Here is a 20,193-nt window from a genome sequence, read left to right on the forward strand (position 1 = left end):
TGGGAAGACACCATTCACCAGCAGCCTATCAGGAGAAACAATTCTCTGACTTTGCTCTCTGTATACCCTCAAGATACTGTGAGGGGAAAAAAGAGACAGTTATCGAATAGCACAGAAATGCTGCATAGTCATAGATAGGAAGCACACTTGTGCTTTTTCTGGTATGCCCTAAAACTTCAAGCCCTTTTCTCTTTCAGCATTAGATTCAGAGTTATAGCTTAAATCCCTGTGGCCAATAATCATGAGCAGGAGTGGATCACCAGAATGACCTCTTGACAGCCATTAATGGCACTGAAAATAATAAAAGTGCTTAATTACCCATTATTCTTATCCACAGCCACGGTGAATAGCTTGTATTTTGGGTGTGTATTGGGTGATAAAGCCCCTTTTGGTCATTGTAATGTTGGCTTGCATCGTGAGAGCATTGCACTCTACTGGCAGCTATTATGTATTGCAGAATGGGCTCCAGCTTTCCTCTGAGACAGTTTTCAATCTTCAGCACAATGAATAACTCACCTGATTTTTGCACACGCCATCTGGAGAGCTACGCCTGATAACAACTACAAAAACAACAACACAGCTGTATCCCCTTTGCTATAGATTTAGAAAATCATAGACAATGTTGTCTCATTAATGAGATACAAAGAGCTATTAAAGTCTGTTTTTGAAATCACGCAAAAACACAGGGAATTTAATACCTCCAGTTTCTTCCGTCTGGGGAGCTTTAAATTCTCAAAGTTTGAAACTGGCTGTTATATTAGTTCGTCTACAGTCTGAAAACCCTTTGATTTCCCAAGTGACCTCAGCAACCCTGTGACATTTTTACCACTCTTTTCAGAAAGCACTTAGACTTACTGCAGACTCTTACAGTGACTGTGGCACCAGACAGCAGTCAATAATACTGAAATCCCACAAATCTACGAGTCTTTTGCTGGAATAACTAATATTCATGGACATATCTTAAAATTCTTAATGAGGTGATATGTGTGTGTGTGTGTGTGTGTGTGTGTGTGTGTGTGTGTGTTATATTTGTTATGTACTGTTTTAATGTGCACATCACACTAAGTTGATTTTTTTCTTTCTTTGTGTTTTTTTTTTGTGTGTGAAAATGACGTATTCATGCTGTCAGTTGCACAAAGTGACAACCTTTACACTTTTGCACCAAGTTTGATTTTTGAAATATTGTACTTGAGATTTTTCTGTTTATTCTACGTTTGATCCAACATAGCAGCTGTGATTCCAAATTAGATAAACAGCACAATCAAAATGATTCATGAAAATTCCCAATCCAACAATATTCATTATTGAACAATCAGGGGGGGAAATGCTTTATAATTAATTATTCATTTATAATGGCTGCTAGAGGGAATGTTGTTGGTTCTGTTTATTTGATGTGTTTACTTGTTTTACGCTGCAGGGCAGCGCATAATATTGTCTCTAGGAGGACAATAAGTTTCAGTCCAATTCACCAACCCACTATGCAGAATAGCCCCCTCTCGAGTGTGTTAAGTATACTGCACTATTAATATTTATTTGCGCTTTTATTTCGGGCTTGCAATAGAATGTCTTCTTTAGTCTACTGTGGTATTACAGTACTGAAATAAAGATATTCTGTATTTTTTGAAGGACATAACTATTATAAGCGGAACCACATCAATGTCCACGATTTACCTGGGGAAATATTACACGCTTATTTCGAGGAGAGGACAACAAAAACTCTACTACACAAAAGCGCGATATGCCAGAGATACAAAGTCACTTCGTGACTGTCTAAAAGTAAACCACGTGTAAAGACGTTCGCATGGTTGTAAGACACTCCAGAGTAAAGACAGAGGAGGAACTCGAGAAATACTAAACAAAGAAGTCCAACCAAAAACCAAGAAGTAGATCGTCACAGAATCTGCCCATTCCCGCATAATCTCGCCTCTCATTGGTCAGGACTCAGCGGCCGTTCACGCCAATTGGCGAGCTCGGCCGTCGTTCAGGACGCTTCTTGGCCGTCCAGGGTTCCGCTGCGACGGGATCAGAAGACGCAAATCAAGTGAAAGAAATCTTCTGACAGGAGAAAAGTTCATGCTGGAGTTCTCAAAGACCTCCGAGGGCCTCATGAAGGTAAGAAGTCACGCTGACAGCGTTTTCTGTGTTTGCGGTATGAAGTTGTACACGATAGTTTGCAGTTTTGCACCGAGACTTTTTGTCTAAAGAAGGGAAAAAAGAAAAAAAAAAACCATAAAGCTTCAGCAGAGAGGGTACAGGCCGAGCCGTTTGACGTGTTTCCATTTGTGAAAAAAAAGTTTAAGACTAAATATTTTTCCTAAAAAACAAAACAAAACAAACGACTTTTCAGCTCGTCATCATCATCTTGAGCTTCAGATGACCGACTGATCTTTGATAATGCTGCTCTCTGTTGCAGCTGCTCCAGTTGTTAAACGACTCTTAAATCACAGAAGAGCATACGCCGGTCTTACAACACACAGCTGCTTAACTCGATGTAGTTCTTATTTTAAAACTATATCACCGCATGTAGGGAGGAAGCTAAGTGAGGAAGGAAGCTAAGTGGCCTGTGCAGAAATTAGGTTGGCTAACAAATCCAATTTAGTATCTAGACATGCTGCAGGAAATTCAGGAGACCTCTCGAGCTTTATTTCCCTCTAGCTGACCTCCATCTCACGTTAGTTTGTGTGGTTTCAGACTGCAAATAGGAATCTATGCGAAACTTTTATCTTTGACTAAGTATGAAATCATCTGTCAGATGAGGTTGAGTGGCTTTTGATCTGACTTCGTGTAGTTTCATGTAAAATAAATTGCTGTCTGGCATACTTTGGATAGTGTCAGTATGACAACTGGGATTTGGAAGCTTAGAAATCCTTCTTGGATTTAAAAGAAAAAAGAAAAAAAGGGGGTATTTAAAGAACTTTGGCTGTACTAGGGTGAAAGAGGGTTTTTTCGCCCTATATACTACATACAAAAACACAAGAAGATACAAAACAAAGGCCTCTTTGCTCCAATGTTTGTTTGCAGCGAAAGTAACTGTGTGTTTTAACGAGTTTACAGTGTTGCAGACGAGGCACATGGCTATCCTGGCTTAAAACAACCACGGATAAAAAGATTATGGACACAGGGCTTTCGTCATCGGAAGTAGAGCAAGGAGAACTTGTGGGAATATTTGCATTTCCCATGCTACCACCCTTTGTTTGTATACACTAATAATTGCCAACTGTAGCTCAGGGGGATTAGGCAGAACAATTTTAAAATGTTGAGGGTCTAGAAAAGTACAGTGGCACATGCAGGCTCCTGTTGGTCCAGACTCTTCTCATAACACAGTGCACACACTTCTCACAGTGATTATGGTGGCCTGTGAAATTAGCAAGCGGGCCTGTAAACCAAAACCGAGGGAGATGTGTGTGCTGTAGTTTAATTAGCTTTTTACCCATGTGGTTAGGCCACAGGCCATGAGTTCTTCTAACGGCACAACTAAAACACTGTGCCTTCTTTGTGCGAGGACGCTGCTGCAGACGGTAAATGCAGTTCAGCAGGGTCATTTCGTTTCAATTTCTGCATACTTGTTCTCCTGTTAGGCGTCGTGTAAATGCTAAGGTTTCAAGAATGCTATTCATCTTCAGGCTTCTGTGCAACTTGCGCTGTAGAAGACTGGGAAATATTGTGGCTTTTTCCCCCCTTTTTTTTAAGATATCTCGTGATGACTTTGTGATGTGGGATGGTGTGGTGACCACAAACTGCTCAGATCAGAGTGAATGCTTGTTCAGGTGTTGATTACAGTCTGGTGACAGCAAAGAGTGAGATTTTTTTAGATGCTTCAGCCACTTAACAGAAAGAATATTTCAGTTATTCAAGCTTGAGCGTGCATGACTGTTATTAGGTAGTCAGTTGGTGGAGTGTTCATCCATCCCAGACGTCCCACGTGATGATTCTGGTCTATAAAGGATCGTCAGTGCAGTGCCATCAACAGCTTTGATCTCATTTCAAAGAGAGGCCTGCTTGCATTCACTTGGGCAGAGTGTGGTTGGATGTTTGAGATGTGGACACCGCAGGGCTTGTCACCAGTACCAACACAGCTGTGAGAACAGAGACACTACAAAGAGACCACATAACTTTAACAACAAAAAAATAACCAACTGCCATAATGTCCAATTATGATGGGAACACACAGCTGGGAAACAAAGTGATGTGAAAGTTAAGTTACTCTGAGATTATCTGGTCTCTATCTACGGTCTCTTATTTGAGATCCGTGTGCTCTGATCAACACGTCCATGTTAGTGAGCAACCTTAGAAACACAGAAATTGCGCTGTTGCTAAATATTTATTGCATTTTACTAGAGAAAGTCACTGTACCTTTAAGCTATATCCAAACTAATGATCGGGTTTCCTCAAATATAAGACCGAAAAGATTTTGTATATGTTTTGCACACTAAGTCTGCTTTGTAAAATGACCCTATCCCAATATAATCACCACTAATCCACAGAAAGCTCATAAATCAGTGGGTTAGATCAGATGGCTGTCTGGATCTCTGATTTTGGGAGAATTGGAAAACATTAAGCTTTATTTGACAATGAAATGAAAGACCGAGTAACTGCAGTATTGTTATGGGAAAAAAGCAAGATTAATACTTTCCATGTGATTTTTCTTCAGTAGTAGAGTAATAATTACGCAATATATAAATCACAATGAGCAACAAAAAACAGGCTTTCTCTTTTTATGTCTTGCCTTTACAGTCCAAACTGAACATGGAGAGTCTGAGCAAGCCAGAGTTGTTGATGCTTTTCAGCATCCTGGAGGGAGAGCTGGAGGCCCGGGATCTTGTCATTGAAGCCCTAAAGGTACCCGTCATCAGAGCTGGGAACGTTGTCGTGTTATTATAAATTCTCTGCACAAAATGTCTTTTTAATGTAAAACATTCACACCCGAGGCTGAAAAGTGGCTATTCAACGCTCGTGGTTTTGGCAGTAAATCAGTGTTCAGAATGAATTCAGCAATGACAGGCTTTCACAGCAGCAATTAATTTATCCATAGAAATATCTCAAATAACTCCTGCATGCAGCCATCGCTGTTCATTTATACTGTCTGCTTAAAGGGTCATTTTGGTTTTATTTCTAACTGGTGTATTTATCCATTCATCTGGATATTATGGATCTTGGATCATGCTAAGTTTTCACTTTTGACCTTGGTGTAGAGACGTGGAAACATGAGGAGTAGCACGTATATTACCACAGCGTTCATGCATTAGAAATCTTCATCCAGAATAATGTTATAACTATAAACCCATTATAATAACCACTGTTCAAGGCTCTAGATATTAATCTGTTGATACGTAGTTGGGGTGTGACTCATTTCCATTTCCCCGTCTTTGTTTGTTATTTAGAAAAACTACTACTAAAATCTTTCTACTACAGACAGGAGGACTTGATCCAAATTAGGTTGTCACAAAAAATGTGAGTGCATTTTTAGTTCAGTCTTTACCTGAACGATCTTTAAACATTAACGCTTTCATCAGATTAGCAAAAGCTGATTAGCATGAGCAAGTACTTCAAGTACAATTAAATAATGAACTGATATAATGAGCTGGCTCTGCAGTGAGTCTCTTATCCTACAAATGAACTCCAAGTAAAACTTCACTAATTTATTCTCATGCTTGTCTGTGCAGACCCCTAAAAGTCAAAATCAGAATCTTAAAGTGGAGTGACGTTAATGGGGAGCCATTGCAAATGAACTACCAATGATGTGATATGCTAATACTTAGAAGACGTAATCATGATGTCCTGCATAACCTGCAGACGTTCCAGGGAAGCTTTGTTAAGACAAGTGAGCAATGAATTGCACTAATCCAGATGTTATGAAATATAAGCATGAATAACAATTTCCAGTTCAGAGCATGACACAATGGAACTCAACTTGGCAATATTTCTTAAGCGATAAAACTAAGAGCAAAACAGAAATGAATGCGAGAATTCCAGAGTGAAAAAGGAGTCAAAAGTTACCCCACGGTTCCTAAATGAAAATTCAGCGATAGTGACAAGGAAATCTAGAGTTTCCATTACTTTAGACACATTCTGTCCAGCGCACAATCAAGAACTTCTGTTCTTTCTTCATTAAGTTGGAGAAAATTGTCATCAGCCATCCAACTTTTAATAGAATTCTAAGTACATATGCGAGATCATAACATTAGATATATCTTATGCCTTAAAAGAGTTAAACAGCAGAATGTCATCTGTGTAGAAGTGATAAGAAATATCCTTAAAAGTGATCAAAATGTGGTGAAGAGGGAGGAGATGTAACAGAAAAAGGAAAGATCAGGACTTTGTGGTACGCTGTAGGCAGGATGAATGGAAGAGAATCTGACCTTAGAAGTGGCCTCTGAAAAGGATGGTAAAGACAGATAGCAAGAGAAGCACTCCAAAGCATGCCCTGATATATCCATCCAGTATCTCAGCCTATCTTTATTTATCAGCAAATCATCTTTCAAAAGAGGAGAGAGGGATTTGTCCATTAGTTAATGTACATAAGTGGTAGCCCAAGTAAAGAGTTATATGTAGCCTACAAAACATTTCTCCTTGCATGTCATCTAGATTTTTAGTAGCATACAGTTTGCTGTACAAGGCTATTTTCTGTGACCGTTAAGCTAAACCTTCTGAGTTTGCCTAATCTGAGAACTACTCTCTGTGTCTGAGAGAATGGACTAAATCTTTCCGGGCATTGTTTACGTATACCATACACTGGAGTAGAGATGGCACGATACCACTTTTTTATGTCCGATACCGATACCGATATCATAAATTTGGATATCTGCCGATACCGATATGAATCCGATATAGTGTTTTTTAATCAACAAAACTGTTTTTTAAAATATCTTGCTGCATTTTGCAAGTCTGCAAGTTCATACTCAAGTTTAAAACAACAACTACACTAAAGCTATTCTGTTATACCTGTATACAAAAAAAATATTTCATAGTTCAGCAATACTGATCAATCTAATAAACTTAAACCTACACCATCCTCCCTATTCTGGTATTTTAAAGAGTACTTAGCGTAAATATTAAGCAACCTAACTAATAGGGTTCCAACTCCCAGCAACAACAAAAATAAATAAATAAAAAATAAGGAACCACCCCTCACGCGCCACCTCATGATGCTTAATCGACGTAATCAACCTTAATTTGATGCAGTGTGAAAAAAAATGCACAGAAATCAATTATTTTTCAAGAAATATTAAATAGATTCAACATCTTTCTTCAACAAAATTGCAGACTGCACAGATGGTACCTTCCCAAAGTAAAAAGTACTATAGCTTACTAGGGTATATATTAGACTTAATAGTCACTATATACAGTAATTGACTTCTATTCATTTTACATCAAATTAAAACTTTGGGTGTCAGATAATTATTTATTAAAAGCTCGACATTTTAAATGAGAATAAGAAAGAAAAGTATGTCTTTGTGTCCCCTTTTCCCTGTTCATGCCCTATCGGCCCCCCTGGCTAAACTTTGCTAGATCCGCCCCTGCACAGTTACCAGCATCAGCTACGTAGAAAAAGATCCTGGTGTAGAAAGAAATATTAAATAAATTCTAACAACAGCTTATCAAGCTTAAACGTTCTGCTGTTGTTCAGCCGCTGGTTTCCTCTTTCTGGTGCAAAGTGGGCCAAAAACAAACAAGAGAGACGGACTCGCGACAGAAAAGCCGATCAGCTGATCATTTAAGCAGTTTCATGATTGAAGTAGCAGCCGGAGAGCGAGAGGCAGTCGCTTGTTAAGCTTAACGTGGGAATGCTTTACAAACATTCAGAGATGGACTTACACACTTGCTTTACTTCTCTCGGGGATAACTTTGTCGGAGATGAAATGCCAGGTTGCTAGCAAAGCTCCAAATGCTATCCAGACCACCAACAGGTCCGGCATGCCACAGCTGCTCTATCACGTGATGCATACTGCTCCGACGTGCTAACGTTCTGAGGTGAGTTACGGCGTGTTGCAAGTTTTGTGAGGTGCTTTCGTGATATTTAATGGATCGGATTACATTTTTTATTTTTCTCCGATATCCGATCCAGTAATTTAGGTCAGTATCGGACCGATACCGATACGTAATATCGGATCGGTCCATCTCTACACTGGAGTGAATAGATGAACCAGTGAACAGTGCACATGCACTCACTTTGAACTTGCTGTTGCAGAGTTTAGACTGTCAGTTTGACGCAGAGCCACCAGCTTGGACGTTAAAATGCCTTAGGCTGGCCAATCCTTTCAATTAAAGGATTGGCAGGCTATTTTCCCCATTCTGTGTCCTTTTGCTGTACCAGCAGGCTCACATGCTTTCTCATGCTTTCTGTAAATTTTTATGTTATATTAAGGATCTATTGTATTTTATTTAGATATATTTTTTAAATATAATAATAATAAGTGTTGTTTTGACGCAAAATCACAAATGCATGATAAATAGCGGTTAAGCAACTTCATGATGCAACATTTCTGCAAAAGATGGCTTTGCCTTTTTCAAATTTTTTAATGCTTTGCATACTTCATTCCTGCCAGTAATGTTTGCGTCTTACAGCCCTTACGCACTTGGAATTCTAGTCATTTTCGTGTTGTAAAATGTGCCATTGAAAGAACAAACTTGAGAGGAGGCAGCTTGTGGAACACTGCTGAATGTTCATGTGTTGTGTCTAGACCACATTCCTACATCTCCTCAGGGATCTGGCCATCTAAGGCAAGAAGAGTTACAGCACACTGGGTGCCTGATGACTCACTGTGAGCATGAGTAGGAGTGAACAAATAAACATTGGCCTTAACTGGAGGGAGCTTGAAGTGAATATGGCTATGCTGCCCTCATCTACACAAATTCTTAACCCATTCATCCCTTCAGTTGGACCAGTCTGACAGTTTTATGGTACTTTAATAATTATGCGATCACTAAGTTATGGGTAAAAAAAATTTGTTTTTTCAAGGAAAAAAATCAGTATTAGTCACGCAGCCTTTAATTCCAGTCATATGCAGTTAGGATTTTTAATCATCCAGCGCTGCAGGGTTCTAGTTTTTCTAAATGAGTTTGCTAAAGTGAAAACACAAGTTCATACCTTTCTTTTGTTCTGCTCTTGAAACATGGCACCTTGGGTCTTGTCCTAACATGAAAAGCGGATTGTTATCAGAGAAATAGCACCCCCATAACCAGATCTTCCATTGTTGTTGCATGGATTTATGAATGGCAGTTTGTCTGTTAGATAAATGTTGTAACTGCCGTTGAAGGGACTGTCATAAACAACAAAAAAACACCCAAAAGTTATGTGCAAAGTTCTCAGGCATTTAATTCTCTCATTTTATCTACATAAACGAGGTTGACATTTTGGGCTTTTGCTTGTCCACTGTGGATAGATTGCAACAAAATGTGATTCCCCATAAAAATTGAGTTTGAGTTTGTCTAATATTTGTACTTTATAAGAGTAACTTGTATCCATTGCTCGTTGCAGATATTAGCAAGTCTGCCAGCAGTAATTGGAGAAGTAAGGCCACTCATGTTGGTTTTATCTGATGTGTCAGTGCCACACTGTCACCGTCATGTGAGAGGTGTTTAGCTTTAACACAATTTTCCATAGTAATAAAACAGACGCAGATAAACTGTATCACATGCGTGATAAACTCTTCACATATTTGCTTTTAAAAGTATAAAAACTGTCAAGTTTCATCTGTTGTCTACTTTCTCTGTGTTTTTTCCAAATCTTTTATCAGTGATTTTCTACAGGACATTGTATTGTATGGCAAGTACAGGATGTGAGGTTAATGGCGTGTTTCTTCTGTGGTACTCTATATTTAATTATGCAGAACTATCAGTGGCATTCTAACTATCTGCTGCATTTTTCCCCTTGTGACTCACTTTTGCAGCTGCTCACACTGTGGTTTTCAAAAGGAAGTGAGTCTCTGGCAACGCTTATATTTGGCACACAAAACCCTGCAGTGATCCAGTAGTCCCTTTGGTTTGGGAAAGGAATATGAGTCTTTATGTTCAAAAGGGACTCGGATATGGAAATTAGCCTTTAATTAACTGTCAGGTTCACATGGCGTGGCAGACAAGAGCTTCCAAATGAAGCTACTTCAAAATCTTACCTTGTGCTGTGTTTAGGTGCTGAAATAGGAAAGAGCACTTTTGTTTGTTGGGCTGCGATGCATCAGCTGATTAGATTCGCTATCAGATAACATAACATATTTTGCACTTCAGTGATGGATAGTGGTTTTAGATAGCCTTTTCCTTACCATAGAATGCTAATGACATGCATTAACAACATCTGACATACAGTATACAGGATTCCAGGGTGGAAAGTTATTCATAACTTTTTATTTTATCAATCTTGTCACTAACACTGCATAGCAGAAAGACTTGAGGCATATGTCAGCAAAAGATAAGCTGGATTTGAACCAACGTAGCCATGGCAAAAAGACAGCTTCCCAAGAAAAAGCACCCACAGGTTGCCAGGAACTGTTGCCAACTGACAAAGGCGTAAATAATGAAACTAGACTGTGATGCATAACAACCATGCCCTGAGTGTTTATGGGTGTTGTACATGTACTGTATGATGCGATGAATACTGTGGTAGGTGTGGGCGCTAAGTATGAAGTAGCATGAGGAATTGGGTTTTTTTCCCTTTACAGAGAAGCGATGCAGAGGAAAACAAACTCTCTCTGTGCTGAGGAAGTACACATCTGTCTGTGCACTGAAGGGCTGTGGAGGGAGAGAGAGAAGCACAGTCTGTGTTTATGAGTAAACATTTGTGTAACGAGGGGGTGCTGAGAATTTATCAAAAAAAAAAATCCTGACAATTTAAAGGCCCGTTATCCACGTATATTAAAGTGTAAACAGTGCAGGCTGAATAATTAGACATAAACAAGGAAAGAAATGAAAACTTTTTTTTAGTTATGTATATGTTTCTAAGTAGCTTTCTCCTCTGTAAGGAATGACTTATAAATCTAGTCTTATTTTCCCTTTAAGTGTCATTTTATATGACTGACTTAGGCAAGAATGGAAACTCCCATATAAGGTTTTTTTAGTCTTGGCCTGTAAAGTGACACATCAGAGCAGACAGTCACTGACGGGAACAGGAGTGGGCTGTGGGCCAGCTCTGCAGACAGATTTCACTTTTCAGACTTCTCTTTAAAATTAGGTGATGTATGTTATTTTTAGCCCCAGTATAAACATTATTTGCTCCCTATAATATAGTCGGTACAAGAACAACAGAGTAGATGTCCTGCATAGCACAAAAGTCTGCTTCTGAGTTCCTGAATGGTGATTGGGCTTTCGATAGTGCCCACATTTGAGAGGCATTTTTGAATTCTCTCGGGCAACCCGTGTTTTCCTGTTTCACCCTCCATTCTGTTTGATCCGCCTTCACACCGTCCTCAGCGGACTAGATCAAATAACAGCTGCGAAGCCTCGCAGCCTTGTCCTGCTCGCTTTGTGCCAAATGAGCCAACATTGAGGATTGAGAAAACGATAGCCGTAAAGCTTCTGATCTCTCGTGAAATTATGTTTGAACTTTGATTTTCTGTCTAAAGCCATTGGTGAACACTCCCGGTGTTTTTCTGGAAACAACTAAGTGAACTTGAAGAACTTCCTAAAAGCAGTTAGAGTTTGATCTGACACTGTCATTTTAGTTCTATAGAATTGAGTACAGCATTATAAAGGATCTTGGTGTTTTTCAGCTCACGTTTTCTCCCCGCTCGATTAGCAAATGTCTATTTTGTTTTGTGAAATTTCATTTATGGCAGAATCTCTCCACAACTACTAATGGCTAATGGCACTTTTGTATCAATTATATTCTGCCCGAGGAAGCTTATGATGTGCTCATGCAATAGTCAATTTATTAAGCTCGGTAGTTATCCACCATGATGGCTAATCTGTCAGCCACAGTGGGCTTTTTATACCACGGGACTCCTTAATAAATGCTGCCAGTGAACTGCAGCAAGATGCAAAGATTTTAATTACTTATTTTGCTTTTCTTACAGGCTTTGTAAAAGAATGGATGACTATTGCTCTGCAGGCCTTTCCACACTTTGACAACACTTTAAACCTTTCAAGTAATCTTGGTATCAGTCTTCAGGAGCTCTGTCCTCACCCTGCCAGAGCTGATACCGCTTTCTTTAATCTCTTCATCCTCTTTTGTTGAAACCTCACTAAGACACTGCTGGCTCTGCTACAGCCCTCCTCTCCCGCTCTCTCTTTTTCACTTACTTTCTCTCTCTACCTCCCTCTGCAGTACCTCTTCAGGGCAGGCCTAAAGACATCTTCTAAACCTGAAATGTGTGGCTGCTATTGTTCCTCCTTTGTCATGAGTTAAACAGAACAGGTCTCCCTTGGCCGAGGCCCAGTCTGGTGCAGCTGTCCTGCTAAAGATAGACCGACACGCGGACCATCTGTTGCTCTTTTTCCTGTTAGTGTTTTGTTTTTTAAACATCTCCTTCTCCATCTCTCTTTTTCTCTCTTCCCCTAAGTACTGCTTCTTTACATCTTTACCATCAGTATTAGAAATGATAATCATGGTGTGCTGAAAACGGCGTTTGATTTCCTCTTTTCATGGAAGGGAAGAGATAGCAGCATGTGTTAATGTCATAGCTGCCAGAGATTAAAGCTATTAAATCATTTCATAATCACACTCTGTGCTGTGGATTGATACTGTCTGCTTAAATTAATTGAGATATCTTTTTTACCGACCAAGAGAAGCATTATATACTACAGTGGAATTCTGTTCATGAGATTGTTCTTTAGTACGGAGGCATTTTGACGCAACCAGGTAAAATGCACGAAGATTAATATTCATTCAATTTTGCAAGTATTTATTCATAAACAGAACTATTTTGACGTGATGATGGTACTAGATGAACATCAACCCCATGGTGGGTCTATTGGAGAACTTAAGAAACCGTTCATGAACACAAGAGATGTCAGCTGATAAAATTGGCTATCATATAGGGCTGTGCGATATGACCAAAATCTCATATCCCGATATAAGAATTCTATCGTCGATAACGATATAAATCACAAAAATGTAACATTTTCTTTAAATTCTGTGAATCTCGGGCAGCTCGACTTGCGGGAAGTGTTTCCAGCTGCGCGTCATGTAGCTGGAGTCGAGTGTTTTAACCGATGCATGAAACGATACATTTTTAGGCATAAGTTGTAACAGCCGCCGTTTTCTTTGTGAGTATTTATTACACGGCGTGCTGCGGGGAAAAGCCTGTTCTAACGTTTGAGTCTAAGGTTTATTTTTTAGCACCTGGTGGCTCTTTTCTTTTTTACTTCTCATCCGTAAATAATCTGCTCTTTCATGTGATTCAGTTTATTTTGAAAAGTCTCAACAGGATCTTGAGCTTTATTGTGAAAGGTTTATGTGGAACATAAACAAGCGCACACGCGATGCTTTTACCGTCGTTGTTGCTAACCACAACACATAAAAACAGGCACTTGTCCATCTGTAGTGTGGTTATATTAAATATAAGAGAAAGAGAGAACTTTAAGAAATTAATATAGCCACTACAGTGACCGTCAAAACGATGAAAAAATATTGCCGTTAAGTTTATTTTGTGACACCACGAAACAAACGATAGCGTAAAATGAACCATACACGTTTTTATATCGTCATTGGATATATATCGTTATATGAACAGCCCTACTGTCATACATATTCTGGTGTTGGCATATGTGTCATCCAGTATCATATAGCCTAATGCAGAAGTAGTGCTCAGGGTCAAGTGAATATCTTACGATACAGCGGTGCAGAGTCAGATATTATCTTCACAGTAGGTTAATGACTCTTGTTAAATACATGCCTGGACAGTTAAAGAATAACTTATAAAGAATAATCTATACTCTGTACGTCCTGTGTGCATATCAAGTTCAGGTTTTATTGATCACTTCAAAAGACCTGTTGCCACTAGTGTTTCAATCTTTTCTCCCTGCTTCTCTTCCTTAAAAATGGTTTCTTGACAGCCACCTTTCCTTTGAGACTTTTCTGATGAGACTTCGGCGAACAATAGATGGATCAACTTAAAGGCCAGATGCGTCTCTTAGATTATGTGTCAGGTCTCTTGTCTTTTTTTTCTTCCTCCAAATGTCTTAAGGACATGACTTTCAGATATTTGGTGTAGATAGTTTTTTAGGCCTGTTGCTTCTTTCTTTGTCATCCAATCGTTCAGTCTCCACAAATCTTTAAAGGAAACACTGCACGAAAACCCGAGATATGCTACATTTTCTGATAATGGCGCTTTGGTTAATATCGTTAATATTGTTGGCACAAAAACACAGTTTTATGCCTGTAAAACTGTTATCTTTGGCATTTTTTGCACATTCATTTAAAGTGGTGGTAACAAATGTTTGTGTTTTTGTGACAGTCTGCTAATAACGGAGGGCCTAAAGATACAATTTAAAATTCGTTCTTTGTTAATTTGTCTGTTATGCATACATGGAGCACTGGCTCATTACTTCAGTTAGGTTCCCTTGGAATGATTCATAGGTTAATTCAATTGAATTCAATTTTATTTATATAGCACCAAATCACAACAAAAGTTGCCTCAAGGTGCTTCATAGATACAGAGAAAAACCCAACAATCATATGACCCCCTATGAGCAAGCTCTTTGGCAACAGTGGGAAGGAAAAACTCCCTTTTAAAAGGAAGAAACCTCCAGCAGGACCAGGCTCAGGGAGGGGCAGGGCCATCTACTGCAACCGGTTGGGGTGAGAGAAGGAAGACAAGATAAAGACATGCTGTGGAAGAGAGACAGGGATTAATAACAGATATGATTCAATGCAGAGAGGTCTATTAATACATAGTGAGTGAGAAAGGTGACTGGAAAGGAAAAACTCAATGCATCATGGGAATCCCCCGGCAGCCTACGTCTATTGCAGCATAACTAAGGGAGGATTCAGGGTCACCTGGTCCAGCCCTAACTATATGCTTTAGCAAAAAGGAAAGTTTTAAGCCTAATCTTAAAAGTAGAGATAGTGTCTGTCTCCTGAATCCAAACTGGAAGCTAGTTCCACAGAAGAGGGGCCTGAAAACTGAAGGCTCTGCCTCCCATTCTACTTTTAAATACTCTAGGAACAACAACGTGTACCAAGTTTCGTTGCCCTCCATTCTAAAAAGGCAATAATAGCTAAGATTCTGATCAGTCTGAGAAGCCAGAAAACTGATACAGTTGCTACAGCCCAGTTACAAACATTGTGTGGAAAAAGGCTGACTCCTCTCTCTCTCTCTCTCCGCCCCCCCCTGCAGGCACAGCGTAAAGAGCTATTCATTCAGGAGCGCTATGGAAGGTACAACCTCAGTGACCCCTTCCAGGCTTTGCAGAGAGACAGTGAGGCTGTGGGGGGCCAGGACAAAGAGGCTGGCTGTTCTTCCTCCACCTCCAACCCTCTAGTGGTCCTCAAACTGGTGGTGAGCCACTGCAGGAGAATGCAGGAGAAGATGCTGGCCCAGCTGGCTGCAGCTGAGAGCAGGCACAGAAGGGTGGGTGGACGTGTCGTCCTTAATCAGAAGCGCTGGTAATGAGATGATTTGGAGGGGAAAAAAAGTTAAAAGTAATCCTCAGCGTTTGAGAAAGAACATAAATGAGGCAGTAGCCAGTGAAGTGCTGGCTTGTAATGCACTGTGAATAAAGAGGGTTTTTAAAATAGCTTTTTATGAGTTTTTGTGACTTTTCATAATGCAAATATTCAGTCAAATGATTTATATTTATATTATTTATTATATTTACTGTTGTTTATTATTTATTTATAACTAAAAAAGTTGCATATTCAAAAGATTTTATTTTTCTGTAAAATACCGCGTATGCAGTACCTCCAAAGCCCACCAGGCCAGGAGGCCGCTGCCCCATTTAACTTGTTTAACTGTTTTAGAGATAATCAGTATTAATGTTATTTTTTAGCAGGCCAAACTCAGATTTTGTCTCCCTGCTGTGTTTCCTTCAGGTCATTGCAGACCTGGAGGAGGAAAAGAGGAAGCATGCAGAGGATACAGCGGAGGGAGATGATGTCACTTATATCCTGGAAAAGGAGAGGGAGCGCTTACAACAACAGGTGCCTTCTCACTGATGACTCATCAAATATTTGTCCAAAATGTGCTAAATCAGTAATTTTCAGATGTTTAAGCAGCCATAGTGTGTTTATGAAAATCAGTGTATTTTCAGATTTTTTTTTTTTAATTTATTTTTTCTTCTTTGTGTTGCTAGCTGGAATTTGAGAGGAGTCAGGTCCGCCGGCTGGAGAAAGAACAGCGGCGCATTACTGACCAGTTAGAGGACGAGCGGGCTCAGCACAAACAGCTCTCCTGTGCTTTGGCCAAAGAGTGCAAGTGGGCCAGTGCCAGAGCTCTGGAGGAGGGACACCGACTGAGCGAACTGAGCCGTAAACTCGAAAAGGTATAAAAACATTTGGAACCCCATCATTGCCTAGCACCTGTATGTGCTTAGGCATATTCGATTTTTGATTTTCTTTTTCTGATGTAGGAAAAAGAGACTTGTCAGTCTCTTAGAAAAGAACTGGAGGATGAGAAGACAAAAGCTCTGAGGATGGAGGCGAGAGTGGAGGAGCAGCTGGCTGAGTTTGACACAGACCGTGAACAGCTCCGCTCACGACTGAAGAAGGAGGAAGCTCACTGTTGTCAGCTACAGCATCAGGTTTGCACAGTCATCACTATGGAGGATGCACATTTGGCAAAATTTCTAATTTCATATAAACTTACTCCAGCAGGGGAATCTTAGTGCAGAGTCACATTTCTGCATATCTTTTTATTTTTCTTGTAATCAGGTAGAAGAGCTCAAGAGGAAGCTGGAGGAAGTGAACACAATGAAGGAAACTAGAGGAGCCATTACAGCTCCAACTGAGCCAGGAGAAAAGGAGTGGGCCACAAACGTTCCTCCGGGAAAGTCATTAGTAGACTCTGTTAAGGTTGAGGACATAGAGGAGGACAGAAACAAGCCACCTTCACAGGCAAACGGTCATCATTGTCCAGCAGAGACTAACGGGCATCATGACCCACAGAATGGAAATGAAAATCCTCCAATTCAGACCCAAACATCGTTCTCTCCCTCCACTGCTGTTTCTCCAACTCTTCCTTGTTCCTCCCCCTGCGCCTCACCCGTTCTTGCCAAACGGCCACCAACCAGCCCAAATCAAGAAAGCTTTCAGTCTCCCTACCAAGCCGGGATCAATCAACGTTTCCATGCTGCTCGCCACAAGTTTCAGGGTACCCCTGACCCAGAGCCGCAGTCCCAGGCTGTGCAGCCTGCTCTTCCTCTCTTGCCGAAGGACCCCTCTCCTGCGGCCGTCACCTCGTCGCCAGAGGCCAACCCGGTCAAGCAGATTGCCCGCAGCACAGTTACTCAAGTCCTGTCACGTTTCACCACTGCCCAGCAAAGTGCTACGGCGAAGCTCGCCACATCGAACAACTCACCCTTTGGTACAGACTACCGCAGCCTGGCAGCACCTTTGTCTCCAATCATTGGAAGGGCTGCAGGGATGGTTCCCCAAGGAATAAAATCGCCCACCATTCCCAGGGCAGAGCGGGGCAACCCTCCACCAATCCCTCCTAAGAAGCCTGGTCTAGCCCAGGCCCCTTCTTCTCCAGCTGCAGTGCCCAGGTCTCCCAGCCATTTCTCTGATAGTCCCCTCGCAGGAAGCTGTGGCCTCACCTCCAGCCAGGAAGGAGTTAAAGAACTGGACATGGTGGTTTCATCTAATTAACCGATCTGCTTGTGGCAACATTCACATTTCATAATAAGATATAGGTTTGTATATAACCAGAGTTTTATCATTTCCTTTTTTTAAACAAATGACCCCTCAAACACTGTTATGCTGTTTGTATTTATTAGATTTATTTGAAATACGTGCGAGGGCACTATTGTAGGAAGTAGATGAAGAGCTGGTAGTAATGAACAATTACAGCTGAGTTTAAGTTTCATAAGGTGCATATTATGTTGTTACGATGTATAATTTTTTAATAGTGTCTTTCCATTTATTTTGTCTCAAGTATGTCGCTTTTTATTGTAAGAATAATCATCAGTAACTTAACCTTTGACCAGTGTAGGCTACAGAGTCGTTTTAGTTTGCACTAGTGTTCTTTTTTTTTTTTTATTAAAAACCCAGTAGTCCTTACTTATTACTGCATCTTATTTTAACACAACAAATAATCTGATTAGTGCCGTAATGTCATGTCATGTTTTGTTGTCTATTAATTTAATGATGTAGTTACAATAACTATGTAGACTCTGATGGTTATATGCAGGTGCTGTTGTAAAAACTGTTCTGATCATCATGTCTTTGTCCTTTATAACAAATCACTATAAGAAAAAAATGTAGCCAATCATAGCTTTGATTAATATCGCATCCTGCCATGCTGGGTATTCCTCTGTTTTTAATTATATTTTTTACAGTACTTTTTTGTTAGGCTGGAAAGTGGTATCTTTAATAAATATATCCTAAATTTTGTCATGCACTCATCTGTTTATTAGCCCTCCTACAGGAATTATAGTGTTTTAGGTATTATTGCCAATAACTTGTTTAAATAACATAAAAAAGGACATTCAGTTTGGTGTTATATATATATATGATAAATCGTATTAATTCCTCACTTTTGATAAGGAAAAACCAGTGAGGTCAGATTTACTTAAGAAACAACTATAGCCTGTGGGTATCATGGAGTCCAAAGTGTACCAAGAAAATAACCCTACACCCTTGCACCACCACCGGTCGCCTGAACTATTGATACAAGACAGGACGGTCCATTCTTTCATGTTGGTTAAGCCAAACTCTGACCGTACCACCCAAATGCTGCAGTACAAATTGGGACTCATCAGACCAGGCAATTTTTTTCCCAGTCTTCTACTGTACAATTTGGGTTAGCCAGAGTGTGAATTGTAATCTCAGTTTCCTGTGGTTAGCATGTAACAGGAGTGTTGCATGCTGTGGCCCTCTAATGCCATAGCCCTTCTGCTTCAAGATGTGACGCGCTGTGCAACCAAAGAATGCTTTTCCACATACCTTGGATGTAACAGATATTTCTTTCTTTTTTTTCCCAGACAATTATCTGAAAACTCTAGAGATGCATGTGTGGGAAATTGTAACCATTCAAACTCCCTCAAATCACCTTTCTTCCTCATTCTGATGCTCAGTTTGAACTTCAGCAAGCTGTACTGACCATGTCTACAAGCACTAGGTTGTTGCCATGTTATTGGCTGTTTATACTTATATTTGCATTAATTAGCACCGGTATACCAAACAAAGTAGTGAATGGATACTATATAAAACAAAAAAAATCCAAAATTGGACATGCGCTGCAACATAAAGCAGTACATAAAACACGATGCACCTCTTAAAAAAGCAGTTGTTGCAAAAATTGTTCAGGAACAGCCTGAGAAAAATGACATTGAGCCCAAGGTGCTGACCTGACCTCTAAATCCCTGAGATCCCAATCCAATCAGGCTTCATGCATACAGGCCCCACCCTGCCAAACCCCGAGGATCCGCTCCCAACATCTCAGTGTCAGGCAGCTCGCGTGACTGTGCACCAAGGGGTCAACTGTTTCAAAATTACATTTACAAGCTGCTGTCTGTGTTGACAGAGCATGTAGCAAACCTTTAGTCCGATTAAACTACTTTAATAAACAGAGTTTTTAATGTCTATTTCCCATAAGACACTCGTCTGTATCAGTGCATCTTTATGTCTGTTATCTTTTTGATCATTCTGTTATTTGCTCTGTTGTTCTGTTGTCTTGAAGAAACGCGAGTGTGTTGTCTTGAGCAGGAAAAGAGGAAAAAATGTTGTTTTGTTTTGGGAATGATGTGCTTGAGAGCAAGCAAACATTGCATCAAATCAACTCTGAAAAACATAGTCTAACAATCCAACACAGTCCATCACAGTGAATAGAATTACTGGACTTAACTTCATATCATACAATATTACACAGGTAATTTTAAACGTTGTGGCTTCTTTTTATGTTTTCAATATTGTACTGCCAAACAGTGTCCACCAGAGGTCAGTGCTTGATAAGAAGCCACAGGTGCCTTTGCTGAGTTGTGAATGGAATCAGATTTTTAAATCAATTTCTATATTGTACTTTTACATAAATATGGCTGTAAAAAGCAAGTGTGTTTATCTGTGCATCTGTTTGTAATTTTACAGACTGAAAAATTGTTATTTCT

The 20,193-nt window shown here is 40.0% G+C and overlaps 1 protein-coding gene across 1 annotated transcript; it reads left to right on the top strand.

The window, feature by feature from the left end:
- The first annotated feature begins 1,727 nt into the window (after positions 1-1,727).
- On the top strand, positions 1,728-18,481 carry LOC309706560 (CTTNBP2 N-terminal-like protein). The gene is made up of 7 exons (XM_082533214.1): positions 1,728-2,112; positions 4,735-4,839; positions 15,270-15,503; positions 15,965-16,072; positions 16,225-16,413; positions 16,501-16,671; positions 16,802-18,481. The coding sequence occupies exons 1-7, from the start codon at positions 2,074-2,076 to the stop codon at positions 17,735-17,737; spliced, it is 1,782 nt and encodes a 593-aa protein (XP_082389340.1). The 5' UTR covers positions 1,728-2,073; the 3' UTR covers positions 17,738-18,481.
- The last annotated feature ends 1,712 nt before the right edge of the window (positions 18,482-20,193 follow it).

Source organism: Aulonocara stuartgranti, assembly GCF_965226115.1.
Source record: "Aulonocara stuartgranti genome assembly, chromosome: 5".
Classification (NCBI taxonomy): domain Eukaryota; kingdom Metazoa; phylum Chordata; class Actinopteri; order Cichliformes; family Cichlidae; genus Aulonocara; species Aulonocara stuartgranti.